This window comes from Coregonus lavaretus (assembly GCF_964263955.1).
Source record: "Coregonus lavaretus genome assembly, chromosome: 3".
Classification (NCBI taxonomy): Eukaryota; Metazoa; Chordata; class Actinopteri; order Salmoniformes; family Salmonidae; genus Coregonus; species Coregonus lavaretus.
In genome coordinates, this window is record NC_139990.1 from 63,355,667 (window position 1) to 63,374,740 (window position 19,074).

The 19,074-nt window shown below is 40.5% G+C and overlaps 2 protein-coding genes across 2 annotated transcripts in view; one reads left to right on the plus strand and one right to left on the minus strand.

Annotated features, from left to right (window-relative positions):
• Positions 1-6,809: 6,809 nt before the first annotated feature.
• LOC311123770 (one cut domain family member 2-like) lies at positions 6,810-13,665 on the plus strand (the record flags this gene model as incomplete). Its single annotated transcript, XM_084158217.1, has 2 exons — positions 6,810-7,848; positions 13,355-13,665. The coding sequence occupies 2 exons, from the start codon at positions 6,810-6,812 to the stop codon at positions 13,663-13,665; spliced, it is 1,350 nt and encodes a 449-aa protein (XP_084014343.1).
• Positions 13,666-17,745: 4,080 nt separating this feature from the next.
• LOC311108416 (uncharacterized protein) overlaps positions 17,746-19,074 on the minus strand; it is a 29,123-nt gene continuing 27,794 nt past the window's right edge. The window contains exon 16 of the mRNA XM_084151041.1: positions 17,746-18,157. Coding sequence (XP_084007167.1) covers positions 18,058-18,157 — 100 coding nt within the window. The 3' untranslated portion in view covers positions 17,746-18,057. The remainder of the gene's footprint in view (positions 18,158-19,074) is intronic.

Sequence of the window (19,074 nt, forward strand, 5' to 3'; positions counted from 1 at the left end):
AGCCTACACTGAACTAAGCTAACTGAACTAAGCTAAAACAACTCAACATGTTGTTTTATCGAAGACCCTCATGTTGATAACATTTATGCCATAATTTTAGCCAACAGCTGCACCTGGCTGCACACACGTGTCTTAATCTGAAAACTCGATGCATCGAAAAGTCGATACTCCTCAATTATTAGCCTAGGCTAGGGCAAAAACAATCTACGATGTATTATAATCTATTGCTTTAATTGAAATGAGACCATTTCTACGATGTATTATAATCTATTGCTTTAATTGAAATGAGACCATTTCTGCGATGTATTATAATTATTGCTTTAATTGAATTGAGACCAGTGTGAACAAAAGTACAGTAATTTAGGCTTTGTTTATCTTATTGGGCGTTTGAATTATTATTATTTTTTGTTTTTTTGTTTGACAGGTTACAAATAGCCTACGTGTAACATATTATATTGCCTATAGGCCGTCTAAGCTTAATATTAAACTGTAAAAATGTTTAAAAACTAAAGTCAAATGACTAGATCTGTTCATAGAGAAAATAGTATATGCCATAAAAGCATAAGTGCACAAAGTTGTTCTGACCCTGACATTTAGGATATCATTACTGGCATTGGTAGGCTAATGACAGAATACAGTTAATGTAAGATATGCTGCTGTACTTTTAGAATAAAATAAAAAATCTTAGGACACACAAATATTATTTTCTAAATGGGTAAGTATCCTACATTCGCGCTCTTTTGGCACTTAAGTGAACCCCTGGGCTACATGTTGAGCCTCTGTTAATGTCAACCTGTCATTCAACGCAGTTGATATGTCTTTTGGATCTCATCAAAATATTGGAGGAAAATTGGATAGCAAATAGGAGTTTGCTTTCCAAGATGACACATTTTTAAGAGAAGTAGGGTTTTATTGACACAACTTCAGCAAACAAGCCTAATGCCCGGTTTACCACGTTTGAAACACAATGCGTTTGATTTAATTCTAAAGTATGCGTTATCCACAACTAAAAGTACATCCACAATTGATCATCAAGTTATATGTCTATCGGATTTATTGACTCACTCATTTATTGACACACTAAAAACAACTGAATTGTCTTACGTTGTAAGTTACACGAATATGCATGCAGACTTTTAATTGATGAAAAGATCAATAGCCTAGTATTTTATTTTCTGATGTTAGAAGTCTAATCAAGTCAAATGAATTCAATTATTGATTATTCTCTTGCATCAAGCGTCATGGTAGTAATTGATTTATTGATTGGTTGGTGTGTTTTCGTTTTAGGAATTAATATATAGGCCTACTGAAATAAAAACAATAAAATGAAGCATCATACAGTTTCGGAGAACAACACCAAGAACATGTATATATTTTAGAGACGAATTAGTATTTTCTTATAAGTATTGGTTTTTAAAATGTTGCATGAGGTAGGCCTAATCATTTGAGAAATAATGAGATTTGATAATTGCTTTAAAATTGTTCTGCGGTTTAAAAAACACTCAGCACTACGGTTACAATGAAGGCTATTTCGTAATACCTTTTATTCAGCTATCTTTATTTAAACTTTTCTCTTGATTTTATTGCACACCAATACAAATAAATAGATAGATATTTCCCATTTACAAGTTGGCCTATCACCTCTAAAGCCTAACTTTAGTCTATTAATGACATTAGCAGTTCAACTTTTTCCAATAGGCCTATAGTCTAGCATTTATAGGCCAAATGCACTCCCATATGTGACCAAATACAAGATCATTTATTTTATAGTTGGATGACCATAATGTAAATTGAACAGATAGCCTACAATTTGTTATGCAAATCCCAAACTCAACCCCAAATGCCATCCATACACCTCTATGTCACCGCATAATGCCCAAACAGACCAACAAACTGGCGACATTTTCTTGATTTAAAGACAACTATTGAAACTATTTCAACTTTTTAAATGTTCTTTAGGCCTATTTCAAGTAACAGACATGTTAATGACCTTATATGAAGTGGAAATGCTAAAGTTCGTGTAACTGGGATTGATGTAATGAAAGGGGTATTTTAGTAAGAGAATAGACAACAGGAAAATTATATTTGTGTGCCTATCAAAATATATATCCAATGGACTGCACAATGAACGTTTGGAATAGCTTTTACAATGTTAAAATGTCAAGATCTTTCAGTTTATTAGCAGATGGTTTGTTAACTCGTTAAAATAAAAGTTTGTGTGTCCTATGCATATGGTGAGATATGCCTACATAAGCCCATACCGACACAACGAAAATAGAAAGTAACTTTTGGATGCAAGGTTTTGTTGAACAATGACAAGCTGTTACAGGAGAGCATGTAAGGTTTGCATGGTTTGGCTGCATTTATGATTAAACATACAGTAGGCATGCATAAATAATGATGAAATAAATAAAGTTCATAATACAGAGTAAAACGTTTATAAATGTAATAACCTCGAATGTGTTCGTTTGTGTTTCTCTTGCAGAATAGGCCAATCCGAGTGTTTAGTGATCGGCAGAAGTATAGGGCAAGGCCTTGTGTTTTATTCTTGTTTTATTATTTGCCTATAAGGTATTCGACTCAACTAGTCTATTCAGTACATAAATATCGTAAATTATGTTTTCTCAATCAAAAAAAAAAGGGAATCTGATAACTGTGAGGCAACACGCCTACAGATCACATGTCCAGCGTTGATATTTTTGCACATAACATATTCACTCTGCGTGTAGGAAACTTGAGGTTAGCTTAAAAAGTCAATATGAAGATGCAAGCCGTGTGTGTGTGTACATGTGTGTGTGTTTGTGTGCCTGTGATTTCATTTTCATGCACTTGGCCTATAGCTTACTTTTGATATGGTAAGGAATCTAGGACTATATGCTTACTGGCTAAAGCAGAGGAAACATGCATGATCTCAAAGCCCTGTCCCTTATGGGCTGGAAGGTAAACAACCAAGGCACTGGACACGGTTTCGCTTTCAGGTTTCATGTTTTCCATCATTTGCGCAGAGAAATGCCTCTGTTTTCAAGTGAAATCATACCGGATTTAATAATGCATGAGGGTTCTCAAGATGAAAGCACCACCAAATAAGATCATAATGCTACAATCCACAAGTCTCATATCAAACTCAGTAGGCTATTGTGTAATATTGAAGCATGTAGGCCTATGCTTCAAATAATTATTTGAAAAGTCAATTGAAAACATTTGCCAGATATGTCGACTAGTCTACATTAGGAAATAGAAATGGGCAGGCCTATGTCTTTTTCTGTAGGCTATGCATCACATAGTCCTTACTAAAAATTAAATGCAAAGCAAAAACTGATTTGTATGAAGTGCTAGAGCGATTTGAAACTAGTACTAAAACTGAAAATGTATTTTCAGATATAGATTAACAAGGGAGTTGTGGGCCTACTTTTCCTTCCTCACAGATCTCATACGACCATCGAGGAACTGTTCTCCTTTAGCGGCGCTGAAACCGTCAGCATGAAATCTCTGATACAATGACAATGTATAGGCTTATGATAAGAGTAAACTTTTATTTTTATTTTTATTATGTATCTGTGCCTCAACATATCCTGATTAAACCCATCAGATCTTTCAGTCAGGTATGATATTTGATATTTTAATGTTCAACAAAAATAATACAGATTTTTTTTTTTATCCCCACGTTTATTGTTGTCATCATTATGGTTATCATTGTTGGTATTATAATGGCAATAGGCCTATGTAGCCTACAATAGGCCTATATCATAATATATTGTCTTATATGTTGTATTATTGTGTGCTATTTGAGGTGAAAGTGGCATCCAGTTCGGTAGGCCTTCAAAGCAAGAGCTCTGTCTGTGAAACCAATAGGCTATGTGATTATTATGCTAATAAAATTCAGGTAAGGACAGTGTGTAGATTTAGAAAAAAATCAATGAATTAAGCATTGGAATACACGTTTTTTTATGTGAGCAGTAGCCTTTACAAACAAAAATCATTAAAGAAGATGACAGTAGGCTGGTGTTTTAGTCGGATAGCAGCATAGGTCAAAAACAAAACAATGTCCATATGACGATATATATAGGCTATTGATATTTGCTTTTTGGCAAAGAGAGAAATAACTGGACAGCAGTCTCTTTTTGATTTCGTCGAGAATAGCCTGGTGTTGTTTTTGTATAATCTTAATCAATGTACGGATTTGACAAAAATAAAAACAGTAGCCTACTGTCTTTCTGACAATTACATATATTGTTATAACGGATATGAAGCGAAGTTGAGGGCCACATACTCCAGACCAGCGTCTGAGTGCTGAAGCTCGGGTGTCAGCTTGCCTACTCGAGTTTTCCAGCCACAGAAGGTGAACTTTCACCCCGACCTCCTAAAAGACCTTTTTATTTTCGTTCTGTAGATGCTGACCATTTTACCTCCAGCTACTTGCTATCATTACATGTATCCCACCATCCAGGCTTTCTCGGCGCGGATCGATAGGGCAGCATCTGCTCCGGGAAGGCATCGGTCCCACCGCACACGGATTTTTTTCAAACGCCAGAATTGCTCATCTCTGAAAATTAAACTGACAGTTAGATATGATTAGTATGCCTAGTATCAACCACCTCTCCTTCTCTCAACTCCCAAATCTCTCTATCTGACACACACACACAGACAGACAGACACACACAGTGGACTCACCAAATATGTGCTGTGTTAAATGAAAAGCCAGAGCAATATCTGCTATGGGTCGAGTATCTTATGTAAAAAGGTCGCATTTAAACGAATGGCCTCATTGATCTTGTTTAGAACTACAGATTGAAGTGCGCAATCTGGTGTCAATGGGCCTGCTCAACCGTGGTTTGAGTGCTGATTAAGAGGTTCCCTAAATGAATCAGTTACAAGCGTGTCACTTGGCAACGTTTATGTGTAAGAAGTTGGATTTACATTCCACTCACATCTCCAAAAAAAGAGAAAAAATGAAAAAAAGCTTTAAAGCAGAAGGACATTATAATATAATTCAGATGAGCCCTATGGAGGGATTTAGGTATTCCAAAATGGGTGGTGAGAGTCTACACCATGTAGTCAATATAAATAGATGTTCAATAGTCAATAAGACTAATGCGATTCTTGTAATTGCATATTCATGACTAATACCATTTGTTATTATTAGTAACAGGGTAATAGTATAATAATCACACAATAATAATAATAATAATAATAATAATACAACCTCCACTACTACTACTAGTAGTAGTAGTACAAATCATAATAATAATAATAATAATAATAATAATAATAATAAAGGAAAATATGGACAGAAAACAATTGTTTACAGTTAAATCTGCAGTCCGGCATCAGGATAAAGATAATAATAGGTTTGTGTAGCATGGATGGACACAAAAGCACAACACAGTAGGCTAGCTCAGTGAGCTACAGTAGCCTAACCGTTGCAGTCCAGGATCAGGTGAATTAAATAGCTGAACCATGGTCAGGATGCTCGCATAATTCATAAGCTCTGCATGCTATTAGATAAAAAGGCTTAACTTTGGGGTTGTGAGAAAGGGTTCGTCTTCACCTAGTTGGTCAAACCCTGCCCCCTCCCTGGAGACGTTGGCCGAAGCGAAAGGGTTAATTGGAGTTGGAATTTCATTGCACATCTGTCAGATTTTTAAGCCTGTGACGTAGCCTACTGAAAGGAGCGAGTGTGAGCGGGGGGAGGAAGAGAAGCGAAATAGTTGGTGGTGCTGAAATCGATGAAGTAGCAGACTGATGGAAGAGGAGGAGGAAAATCTCACGAGATAATGAAAGAAAAAGAGGAGAGCTGCTAGGTAGAGAAGAGCGAGGCTACAGTTGGACGTTTGACTTAAAAAAGACCAAAGGACAGGGAAAGGACGTATACCTAACCACCAATTGTTTGGCCTCTCGTTTTATTGTATGTAGCATCCCTCCGTGGATCTGACCAATAGTGTGAATCTGCGCGGACAGGCTGGAAGACCAGAGACAAGCGACACAATCGGAGAGATGCAGACCACCGACAACAGACGCGGATGCGCTCATATAACGGAATAAGGTATGAATTATACAATTAAGAGGACACATATCTGTTTATTTTTGGTGTCATTATATCTCAAAACCACTTAAACGCTCCTAAATAGAACATATAACCACAATTCGTTGTCCGTGTTGTGTTGAGAAAAATGCAAGCATGACGCACGTTAATGTCCAAAGAATCGTGTGCGCGCTCATCGAGTATTCAGAACTTTGCATGAGGCAATATGTGATTTGTAAGAGTGGATTTGCCCGTGAAGACATCTCGATGTCTTTTTTTCTGTTACATATGCATTGATCGGCTCTCGTATGAATGAAATTTTACTCTTAATGTTTGAAATGCTTGTGACTGTGGTGATAGTCTACAATAGCCTAGACGTCACTATTGCATGAGTAGGCTACAACTAAAATACAGACGAGTAAACATTTGATCTCCCGCAGGCAAAAGAGCGACGATTCTGCCGAGGAACACAGTCGAGCACCAAAGAAAGGACGAGAAGAGTGTTGTAGCACAAATCCAAATAATGTGATAGTTAATCTTACTGAAGCTGCTTCACACTCGATTTCCTGGAGTTTGAAGGAGTTTAAAGAGACTACTTATGTTGTTATCAGATAATTAATTAGACAGCATATAAGCTCATAAATCAATCCATTCAGAAATCAATAAATCCATAGTATTGTGCAACAGAAGAGGGCCATCCAGACTGTTAGGCTACTGTTAAACAACAACTAGGCTACTGAAACAACAAGATCAAGATATAAAAAAAGATACATTCACTGAATTCAAAATGGATGGAAGCCTAGGGGAGATGTCTGTCCAAATCCACTCTGAGCTCCACAGTCAGGATGGCAGAGCGATGCTGCATTCACGGGACCTTTCAGCTGCTTTCCCCAGGCCCTCCCTTGGGGGGCACTCCATGTCCCTGGAGCCTGAGCACCGACCTCCAGGTTTCGACCACTCCATGTCAGCGTTGGGCTATGGAGGAGATGCTCCATCTAGCTGTGGCAGCACGTACACCACCCTAACCCCCCTGCAGCCCTTCGATGACAAATTTCACCACCACCATCACCACCACCATCCCTGCCTGCCGGTCAGCAATGTCATCGGGAGCTTTACTCTCATGCGTGAGGACAGAGGCCTGGGTGGCAACTTCTACAACCCTTACGGCAAAGATCTGGGGATGACGCAGAGCCTTTCGCCACCTTCTACAGGCTCTGGCTTGGGGACACCCATGCACGGTTACGGGAGCCTGGGAAACAGCCCCAACGGCAATGGTGGCCAGATGCTTCCAAGTGGTTACGAGGTCCACGGGGGCAACATCTTCTGCAGGACGGCGGACTTCGGCAGGGAGATGTCCCCTCCAGGGCTGGGCGGAGACTCGTCGGTCAGCCATCAGCTGAACAAGATGGAGGCTCACCAACACGCGGCCAGCCACCATCCTCACATCTACAGTCAGCATTACCAACACCACCACCACCCCAGCCAGCAGTCCTCAAAGGCTGGGGAGCTCCCCCACTCCTCGTCCTCTTCGCCCAGCAGTGAGGGCATGCTGCCCAGCTCTCAGGGCAGTGGAGGTGGAGGGGCTGGAGAAGAAATCGACACCAGGGACGTGGCCCAGAGGATCATCACTGAGCTGAAGAGGTACAGCATCCCCCAGGCCATCTTTGCAGAGAGGGTGCTGTGTAGGTCACAGGGCACTCTGTCTGACCTCCTGAGGAACCCCAAGCCCTGGGGCAAGCTCAAGTCTGGCCGTGAGACCTTCAAGAGGATGTCCCGCTGGCTGCAGGAGCCCGAGTTTCAAAGGATGGCCTCACTGCGGCTGGAGGGTAAGATCTCTTTCCATTTCTCTCCACCTCTCTCTTTCTCTCCATGTTTTTCAAAAAAAAATCCAACAAGATCTGTATTCTGCTCAGAGGAATGAAAAACAAGTAGTTATTTTCCTATGTTCCTAAAGGATAGGTTTGAATGATAGGTCCATAGTTTGCACAGTCATGACTCTCACATTTTAGGCGCTCACAAAAGACATGTTACAGATCATTCAAGGAGCAGGGTACACCATTTATTTTGATCTAGTTAAACCATTAGAATGGACATTTTCCATTCTTAAATGAACCATGGAGATCATAATTACAAGGATTATTGGTGGTGGTTTAAGAACTTTTGAAACCGCCAAAAAATAGGATTTGTTTGTGCATGCCTGAAGTTAAGAGTTGGGGAGATAGTTAGGAAATGTTGTTTCTGTTGTGGAAACATACACCTGTGCTTTCACCCACACTTCATATGAAATCCCCATATCTGGGAAAAATAAAATGAATATTGGTGAAATGGGAGTACAAGATAAAACCACATTATGAAAAAAAATAGGTATTTTTAAAAGGCAGGGCATGATTTGGTGGTTGACATTTGATATTCTTTGGGGATATGCACTGAAGAAGTGCATATCAATGTACAGTGCCTTGTTACAGTGTTGTCACTCCATAGGGACTGAGAACCCATTTGATACACGAAGCACAGAAAGAGATCCAAGTGAACACAGTAATATGATATGGGCTGAGAGGAGTGTGTGTATGTCGGCAGGGGGCTGTGAGCTGTGTAAGCAAGCACAGTTGATCACAGCTTTTCGCTATCTGTCAGCAGCCCAACTGATTAAGCCCAAAAGCACAATAGGGCTCATAAGTAATGATTGTGCACTCTTGCAATCCTCTCACAATTATTGATCTTTGATTGTTTAGCTCTCTGAACACGTGTACATCCTCAGTTCGACAAAATGTTACACTAATCATACTCAACCCAGTTACAAGTGATTTAATTATCTTGTTTAGATTTGAAGAGTTTCTGTTATGTGACAGCTTTGTTGTCTACAGTATATCTTCAATGCATCCAATCTTTACTTGAAGCAGTGTTATTGTGCAAGGAAGGAAATGTTTTCCCCCTGCCACTGAGGTGTTGTGCGATCTGTAAACATAATACTTTTTTTCATTTTGAGAAAACACCACCTTTTTATCATAGATGACCCAACAATTTGGATGATCCTGCAGTATTCTTGTTATTTTACCTCCACAGTCATAGATTTTTTTCCACGACTCACTGCTCAAATTTTCAAGGAGCAGATCAATCCTAGTCATAAAAAATGAAGGAGCTTACGTGGGGAATATATTGCGAGCGTACTAACATTTGACAATGCTTCTCCCCGACACAGACTAAACTTGCATATTTAGTTATTGGCAAAGGCACAATTTGGACAGCTCTGCACTTTTCTACATAACCTACTTTCTGAGGGGGTTGTTTTTCCCTTCCCGGCCAACCCCCTTTTGTTTAATTACAAGCCTCTATTGATTTCCATGGGAAAGAGCAGCACGCCTTGCCCACACATACCTCGACCACATCGGCAGATCGAGACTGGAATTAGAATGCACAGTGCCCTGTGCTCCCTAGTCTGAAGATAGCTCAAGTGTTGTTTGCGTCACGCCTCAAGTTTTAAGATGATCCACCTTAATGCAGCTCTCCCTTAAATACCCACCAGCTCCTTCAGCATGTCAGTGTCTCAGCCAGCTCTCCATGTTTATTTTTATCATGCCAGTTATCTTCCCTCGACAAAATGTTTTATTATGCAAAGCTTTAGGATAAATGGTGGACCTGATTATGTAATGTCATCGTCTTTTAATATTTATCTTTATGTGGAGACATTCTGAAGCGCTTACATGGAGAAGGTTATTTTTTCTCTCTCCTGTTTAGTGGTTATGCTCTCTAGATGCATCTTCAGGCTAACCTCAGGCTGTGGAGGAGGCAATCAGGCTTTAGTCAGAGAAGAAGGCAAGGTGCAGCTAAAGACCACACAGTGGTGCTTGAACACTTTAAGTCGCGAGGGATCAGGGAACCTAACTTTAAAGATGATGGCTGAAGCCCTTGACTGAAGGTCTAAATGAATAAGAAAGGTCAATGCGGTTTATGTCTCAGGTCCAGTGGCTGCGCCATCCCCCAGTAATGAAAGCCATGAAGCCAATCCACTGTATGTACACTATTATATTCAGTTCAGTTATCCTAGCTCAAAGGTCACAAGGGAAATATTTGCATATGAAAAATGCGTAACATTCCAGTATGGTTTTAACAGCACAGTCTCCCAAACAAACAATGTTGTTTTTATCGGGTTGTTGCAGCTCCTCATTCTGGCGCTGAAGGGGTTAACCCGCCTCTATGGGTTGAGGAGTCTGAGCTGCACAGATTTAATCAATAATTTCTATCAGCCCCTGGCCCAAGAAATCAGCAGGGGGTGGGCTGGGTCTGGAGGGGGGAGACAGGGAGGGGGTCGGCTAGGAGGGGGGTGGAGGTTCAGACGCCGGGGGGTAGGGAAAGGGCTTTCGATCACGTTTCAGCAACACGAGACAAGGGCATACATCATGATCAGGGGCTGTTCCCACGATCATAAGAAGCCTATAGGGGAATATTTATGTCTCCAGGAGTAGCCCCGGTGCCAGGGATTTATAGCATGGTAATTGCAAGCCTTTTACACATGATTACAGCATAAGGAAGCATTTACTTAATGGTCGGCGTTATGATCGCCAGTGAGGGAGGGACAAAAGGATAGGATGGAGGGGCGGAGGAAAAAAAGAGGAGTAGGACACCCTGACTCCTCCAACAACCCATAATTCCACAGTACAAGCAAGCTAACCACTACTTTCATCTCATTGCTTTCATTACTATGTGTTTCTGAGCACAGGACAGTATGGGTTCTATAGCTGCAGTCTTCTTATTGACATGGTAGGAATATATAATGCCAGTAAAACATGTAGCAGTTGGGAAAACATATTTATTTTAGTTGTGGTAATATTGACGTTTGACATTTCAGGCCGTTCAGATTTTAATGAGACATGGCTCGATAACTCTCAGAAATGTAAATGAGCTGTAGATGCCTAAAAGCTAACAGGCCCTGTAATCACAAGTTGACAAGAGGTTAGACATCCCAGAGTCTAACATTTCCTTCAGATAATAATTCAGAGTGAATATACAGTGGGAATTACAGCACAATGTATTAATGCACAACATTCACATTAGCTAAACTAGAGCTCAGCTATAGGCCTAGCCCTAGTGAATTTGAAATGTCGTCATTATGATGGCGCTGCTAATAAATGTCCTAATGATAAAATATTTATAAATTGTCTTTGAGTTGCCGTTTATCACATGCACTACTGTGGTTTTACAGCAAATATCAGGCCTATCAACCCTCAATGTGTGAGATGATTTTCAATGGGGAGATATACAGTAAGCCAATCTATCTATTGAACATCTCAGCGCCTTTCTTTGAGACTGGAGCAAGCCTCGCTGTGTGTGTGGTGTGCCCTGCTTACGCTTTAAAAATACCTTCACCATCAGCAAAAAAAGCAATACAACCACACACTGCTGATTGAGATGTCTTAAAAGTGTGCATTTAGGTAATTACAAGAGTCACCCAAATATGTTTTAGTCCACTTAGGGCTTCTGAACACTCGGAGCAGTGCAGACTGCTTGTTTCAATCCCCTCTGACGTAACCTATTTAATAGAAAATAAATTAGTCCCCCCTAAAGTGATTATCACTCACTCTCTCCGCCTCATGTAAATGACTTTTATGAGAAACTAATGATGTTGGAGTGTCCACTAAGGCAAGTCGGAGGGGAGAAGAGGAGGGAAAATGAGGAAGAAGGGGGGGGGGCTGTCTTAGTTTACGAAGACAACGGTGGGTGTAGTGTTTCCAGTACATACAGTATCTATTGTAGGCCTACTTTGTGGTCAAATGTTTAGTTGTGGGCAGTTGTGGGCAGAGTAGCCCATACACTTTGTATTATCTAATCCTCATATGGATGCACTGCAGACACAGCCCATAGCCTATACAGTTTTATCTCAGCACTCTAATTAGGCTACATGTAAACGTTGAACAATATAACATTGTAAGTGGGTCATTTCAAATTACTGCATTTTCTCTCAGAGACATTATATTATTTTTCCTCACGAGGACTGCACTGGCTACTGTATACTATGATCCTGGACTGCAATTGTGTGTGAATAGCCTATGGAGCATAAACACTTTTCACTCTCCTGTGAATAATGCACAGACTTGCACTTAGACATTTACTGTCCTAATGCAAAAAGCATTTAGGGACATTACTGCAAAAATTGCTTGCAGGCTACTTATAGTCTGCATTTGGATGCTATTTGGTTGGCATGGCCAATTTTGCCTGCCTCAAGTTGGCTTCTCTTTTTTGCCTTGGAAAACGTCTGTTATTCCTGTAGAATGGTAGCCTCTGCCCCCGTTGCTACATCTCTGTCCTCTGTCCTGGATAACTGTCAACGGAAAACAACGATTTGGTATTTAGTCGAACTGAAATTCCAAATAAAAGCGAAGCAACATTGTAGCCGAGTCTTACCTGTAAATGTGTCGTTTTTTTGGAAAACTGTAACACTAATTTAACAAACCGTTGATAGTCAATAATAGCAGCAACAAAAGCCAAAACTGCAGGTAGTCAATTGAAGTAGCCAATGTTGTTGTGCAGGAGGTAACATTGACTTTTTATTTTATGCTCTAATCTAGCATAGGCTAATTCTGAAAACTCCCTGTTTGCTAATGTGCATGTCCTGTGGTAGCCTAAATTTCCCACCACACACGTCAGGTGTCACACAGGCGCACTGACCTGTCACAGGTCTGCACATGTCAACAGAAAACAGAGTAGTCTAGCCCAGTGACGTGTACACTGTATTTGCCTTTCGTGAACTAACACTCGCACTTGACTTTTTTCCCATCTACTAGCACTGACTTTGCTGACAGCTACTTTATTGAGGAAAAATGTACTTACTATGACTGTGATATGTAGTTGTCCCACCTAGCTATCTTAAGATGAACTGTAAGTCGCTCTGGATAAGAGTCTCTGCTAAATGACTAAAATGTAAATGTAAATGTAGACCTATTCAGTAAAAAATGAAATGCGTGCCTAGAAGAACCTGTTTATTTGTTATTTATCTGTAGCCTACTTTATGTATTTTTTTGCAGGTGGAGGATAATGTCCATAACCATGACAACAAGTATTTAGGCCTAGTCTAGTTGTCTAGTAAGCATTATCCAAGTTGAGTGGCCTACTTGCATGTAAAAGTGACAGCCTAATGTCTTGATTGCTGGTGGATTACGTTTACTTTACCAACTGTGCAGTGAAACAAGTTGCTGATTCATCTCTTTTAGCGAATCAAACTTGCTTAGCTAATCCGTTTTCTTCAACAAATCCACTTTCTCTCAGCTAATCCATTTGTCCTAGTTAGCTAGCCAGTCTGTTTTAGCTAACCCATTTTTATACTTCTTATGCCTATAGCTTGCAAGCGGAAGGAGCAGGAGCAGAGTAAACTGGAGCGCAACCAAGGCCCCAAGCGCACCAGGCTGGTGTTCACAGACCTCCAGAGGCGTACCCTATTGGCCATCTTCCGGGAAAACCACCGGCCAGCCAAGGACCTCCAGGTCACCATCTCCCAGCAGCTGGGCCTGGAGCTCTCCACCGTCAGCAACTTCTTCATGAACGCCCGGCGCCGCAATGTCAACAAGTGGGCAGAAGAGGGCCGACCCTCCTCCACAGGCTCCTCGGGCTCCAGCGTGTCCTCCTCTGCTGTGTCCTGCAGCACGGCCTGATGGGATAGATGTGGGCTGGGTGGGCGTCGTGGCAGCAGAGGGCACATAGACTGGTCTAGGTAGAGATCAGGCGTAATAATGTACTCCTCGTTATCAGAGGGAGTGATGGAGTTGGCGTAGTTTAATTTTTATGAAGAATTATCACAGAGCATTTCACACCAAAGTTGAGCACTCCTTGATATTGAAGGGGTGATACCCAGAATAATATGAGAACTTGTATGAGACAAGTTCCTATAATTTGAATGGTCGTGGGTGAATAGTTTATTTGAATTTTAAGAGGGTAACAGTGACCACCCTTGATTTCTATATTTCCTTAAAATTCATTTTGAATATGGTAGGTTATCAAATCAAATTTCATTTGTCACATGCTTCGTTAACAAAAGGTGTAGACTAACAGTGAAATGCTTACTTATGGGTCCTTTTCCAACAATCCAGAGTTAAAGATAAAAAACAAATTAATATAAATAATTACACAAGGAATAATATGGTTATGAGGCTATTAATAATCAGGAGGAGACATATTGTTTTTGCCCTCAGGGCTAATTTCATCTCCCTCCTAGAAAGAAAAATCAAGAGGCATCACTGCATTGCATAAAACCCCTAATTACAAATTTCACCACCCGTTATATCGACAGATCTTCATCTTCTTATGTCCTTTGTTTCTCTGAAGAATCAAGACGAAGGTCACAGAGAATAACATGGGGATTGTGACAAAATCATAGTCCATCACGTTTTCTAAAGAATGCGGCATGTGTCCCCATATAACATGGTTCGCAGGACTGCAGAACTCTTTGGATGATCAGGAGGTTATTTTGCTCTCTACGATTCTCCGTTTTCAATCATTACCTGTCACGAGAAGCTTGACTTTTATTTTACACTTCTTGACAACGGTTCCAGCTTAAATGAATCAGTTTTCAAGGAGCAACCTTGGTGTGTCTCACTTTAAATCGGGACAGAATCAGTAAACAAGGGCTGAATTTCAAGGGATGCCAAGTCAGAGACTTTTTGATGCAACCCTCCAGCTTTAAGACGTTGACTGACCTACCAAACAAAAGCTCTGTAGCCATTTTGACTCAACCAAAACCCTTTGAACACGACTTACGCAAAGGAGAGAAGTACTTGTAACACAATGTATAGTAATGGTGTAGTATTTTTTCCACTCATGTTTCAAAACACTTAACTGAACAAACCTCGGCTCCATTGCAAATCTTTTTTTACAGACGCCTAGAAAATGGAGGAATGTGATTCTTTCAGCCCTTTTGTACAGATTTCAAGCACATTGCTCTACTTATAGAAATCCAATGGAAGTATGAGTTGTTGTTCCAGTCCTGCTACGTACAACAAGGTCATTTTAGTTCCTCAAGGGACGGTTTTAACATGCCTCCTTATAACCAGTTTAATTGGAGCAAGAATTTTAAATGCAATTGCTGAACTGATCGATGTATTTATTACTGCATTTGTGTATTTATTGTTTTTCTTTTCCGTTCTCTCTATTTATTTGGTTATTTATTTATGCTATCTATATACTGTAAGTATTTATTTAATAATGCTTTGTATGTCTGTGTGAAACTGATTTTTTTTCTGATGGGCACTTTTAGTTGTAGAATCCCATCGTAATACCAAAGATTAAGATTGTCCTCCCTGAATGTATGGCCTAAACCCCTTTCCTCTCCCCGACTCCCAGTGATGTTACGTATCTCTCTCTTTAAGGCCTTTGTTTTGTAGAATAATGGGGATTTCTTTACTATTGGCAAATGTCTCTGTGGTCAGGTCTTATGCCAAGGCTTGTTTGAATGTTGTGGTAATGTGACATCTCATAGGTTCACAGGTTGCTTGTAAAATTGTGTTCAAACACCGTTCAGCAGAGTGTCTGGAGTGTCCAGGGATGCACTTACGGAGCATTTCAGGCTCTTAAGTGTGAATCCTTTGAGACCCCTTGGAAACATGCATGCTGTGCATCTTCCTGAGGTTTGCATAGTAGTGACTCCCCTTGCTGCAGTGCACACACTCCTGTCTATGTCCTGCTCAATGTGATTTCACCATCCTCCAGACTCATCCCTTCTGCCAGTCTTCTCAGTTCCACAGGCTCCTCTAGCGTTTCCTCGGTTTTGCTTTGGCGGGTAGTGGGGAGGGATAGCTTGTCCACCAGCTAGCTTGTGCCTCTCCTGTCTTTAACCTTGGGAGGGGCGTGTTGTGGGGGCCCCTTCACAGCATGCACTTGAAAGACGGGCGGTCATGAAAGAGGCCATCGACTTTTGCAAACTTCAAAGGGAGCCTTTTTCATCTGTCTCCTCTCTGCGTATCTGGTCTAAGGGTCCGCTCCTGGCCAGACCCGTGGGCTTAGGGGCATTCAAAGGGGGCGGGGAGATCAGAGAGGTGGCTGAATCACCCCTGAACAGGGTGCAATGTTTTGGGAGAGGGGGTGGAAGGGCACAATAGAGTAGAATTAAAGTTTAATGAGCAACAATTGTAAGCATGCTGTGACCGAGGGAGGGGGCCCAGTCTGGTGCAGGGAACATGAAAACCCCTACCAGTTTTGATGTTCCTTTTTTTCTAGCTTGTCATATGGTGTTCTATCAAAGACAATAGGATAGGTCCCCATGACACCTTTATTTTTTCTGCTGCCCATATTTTAGAATAGAATCTGCCTTCAAATGGGGAGAGACTTCTCAGTCATTGTCTTCTCTGTCTTGACTGAGGGAGAGAACTCCCCTTTGTATGGAGAGTTGATAGACTATTGCAAGTGGTCTGTCATCAATTTAGCCTGTTGCACCCCCTAGTGGATCGTAAAAGTACGTCTTAGTCGAGGATGTTTAGAAACTATTCCGGGGCTTAATAACACAGGTACATTATATACCAAAGTATATTTGAATATGCATGGTTACCCTCTGATATTTTTTTGTACTATAAGTGGGGTTATCATTCCATCTTAATTAGTACACCAGAAATCCAAAGATAGTGAAGTCTGCTCCAGTGAGATGTGCTAAGTAACACAGTATTTTTAGGTTCAGCATTTGAAATTGGAACTGAGAGATTGACATGAAGTTGTGACTGTAGAGGTAGTCATTTGACTCCGTAACCCCAGTGTTCCCTTTGTCCCCCTGTGTACATGAATACTTACCCATCTACCTCAACTGTGTGAGATGTTGTGTGCAAAGAAGTTTCTTAACCAAAGATTCCATCCTTTCAGGGTGTCTGTCCATCTGTCTCTCATGCTTTTTCAAAACCAAATGTGCTGGAATCAATCTGTTACAGGAGCAACCAAGCCCCATCCAGCCAAAGCGTAGTCCAGTGCACTACATAAGTCATATTTACCAATAATCTGTATATAATCATTTTCAAGACCAAAAAAGTAGGTGACAATCCAAGCAAGGAGGATCTTGCTGTAATCAACGTTACCTATTCCTTGTACCAAACTATAATCATGTGACTTACTGTAATAGTTATGAAAGCCCAAGAATCAAGAGTTCAACCAAAAACAAAAGGTCAAGAGGAGACTAAAGCTATTTTTCCACATTTGTAAAACCATTTCTCCTTTTCCAATATGTTAGTATATTTGAAATACTGGTTGATCCCACTGTTGGAAGCAGGAATAAATGACTCCATACAAAAGCTTTAATGAGGCCAAATTGAGGGAAATATTGTATTTGACATGGGTTTGTGTCTGGGTTCCTGAACTAGGACTCACCCACCATACTTATCGTGCCATTCTCGTCTATGTGTTAGACTAACTAATGAATGTGGCTAACCAACCAAAGGCTTAAAACACAACACTTTAAATGTCAATCATGGTGGGACATTTTGTAACAACAACTAAAGAGAATCCCTTTGAATACCTCATGTGAAATTGTTTGTTGTGATGTTGCACCAAAAAATTAAAATGACTCATTTGTAACCCAATTTAGTTTGTTGGTCTGCTGACTTCACGCTGCATGGCAACACACATTTGAGCACAGGATGTAGGTCTACATTTGTTTCATTTTGACTGTGACTGAGGAAATGGAAATAAACACACATTGCAATTTACAGTCACTACAGTTTGGATGTAGAAATTTTAATTCAATTCAAATCAGTTCTTTCAAAGTTATATTTATTCAATAACAAAATCTACTTTGATTTAAGTAAGTAAGTAGCCTTGCACAATACTTGGTACGAGCCAGAACGGCTCATAGGAGCAGGACCCTATCTCCTGTTTCTGTAGCGTGAGGTAGCTTGATGTACAAGTACACCCCCTGGACAGGACACTAGCTACAGTGATAATGTAGATAATCACATTTGCCTTATACATCATTTGTAATGACAGAAAGTGAAATGGTAAAGACTAAAAATGAATTACATTAAATTAATAAAAGGGTTCAGGTTTTCCAGTTAGGCCGCTTTGATTGGCAGGAGTTACATGATAGGGTAGCACCCGTACAAGGCGATGCCACACTGGTTGTCCTTGTTGCGTGACATCCGTATATATCCCTGGTCTCCCCACGATAAGCCCCAGCTAGACAGAGGGTAAAGAAGATTTAAACATATCTCCAATGAACATCGATACTCAATAAACCAGGGGTCTTCAAGCTTTTCTTCCCCCTCCCAGGCAAACCGGCGACCCAGGGACAACAACAAAAAATCAACAAAATAAATCACCTGTCTTGTCTTATCATCAGGTGAATCATAATGGCATAGATTTGGTAAATCGTTTTTTCATTATTTTGACCTCCCCACATTATAATTGTAAAAGGAAATGTAAACTCTAACATAGCCTATTAGCTAGAAAGGTAACTCCAAACACATTTTCACTAAGAGCAGCTATTTAGCTGGTTAAACAAAGGTTAGCCAGCCATGTGTTGGCAAAAATGTATGTCCAAGTCAAAAAAGTTTACCAGCAGCTAGCTGACTAAACTCAACTCTATGGTGAAGGAAGTTTCTGATAAACTATACCAACGGAGTTGAGCAGAGACCAGGCTTTGTGGAATTCAGCTCCGATTACATTGATTCGCTCAAGGTCAATACTTCAAAAAAAGTAAATTATGAAACGCTTACCTTGTACCTATGTTTGTCCTCTGTAGTTGTGTACCTTTCTTTTTCAATAAATGTTAATCAAATACAACCACTGACTGTTTGCTCGTTTCTGTTTCTCGAAGATGGCAACTCAGCGCAAATGCGCATGTGCCAATTGAATCTCCGATGACGTAGGCCTAGGTCTCCAAATAGTCATTGTCCAATCAAATCACACAATCTAGGCCTACGTCATCGGAGATTCAATTGGTACATGCTCATTTGTGCTGAGTTGCCATCTTCGAGAAAAAGAAACAAGCAAACAGTCAGTGGTTGTATTTGACTAACATTTATTGAAAAAATATGGATTTCATCAAACGAAGAAAGGCACGCAACTACAGAGGACAAACATAGGTAGGTACA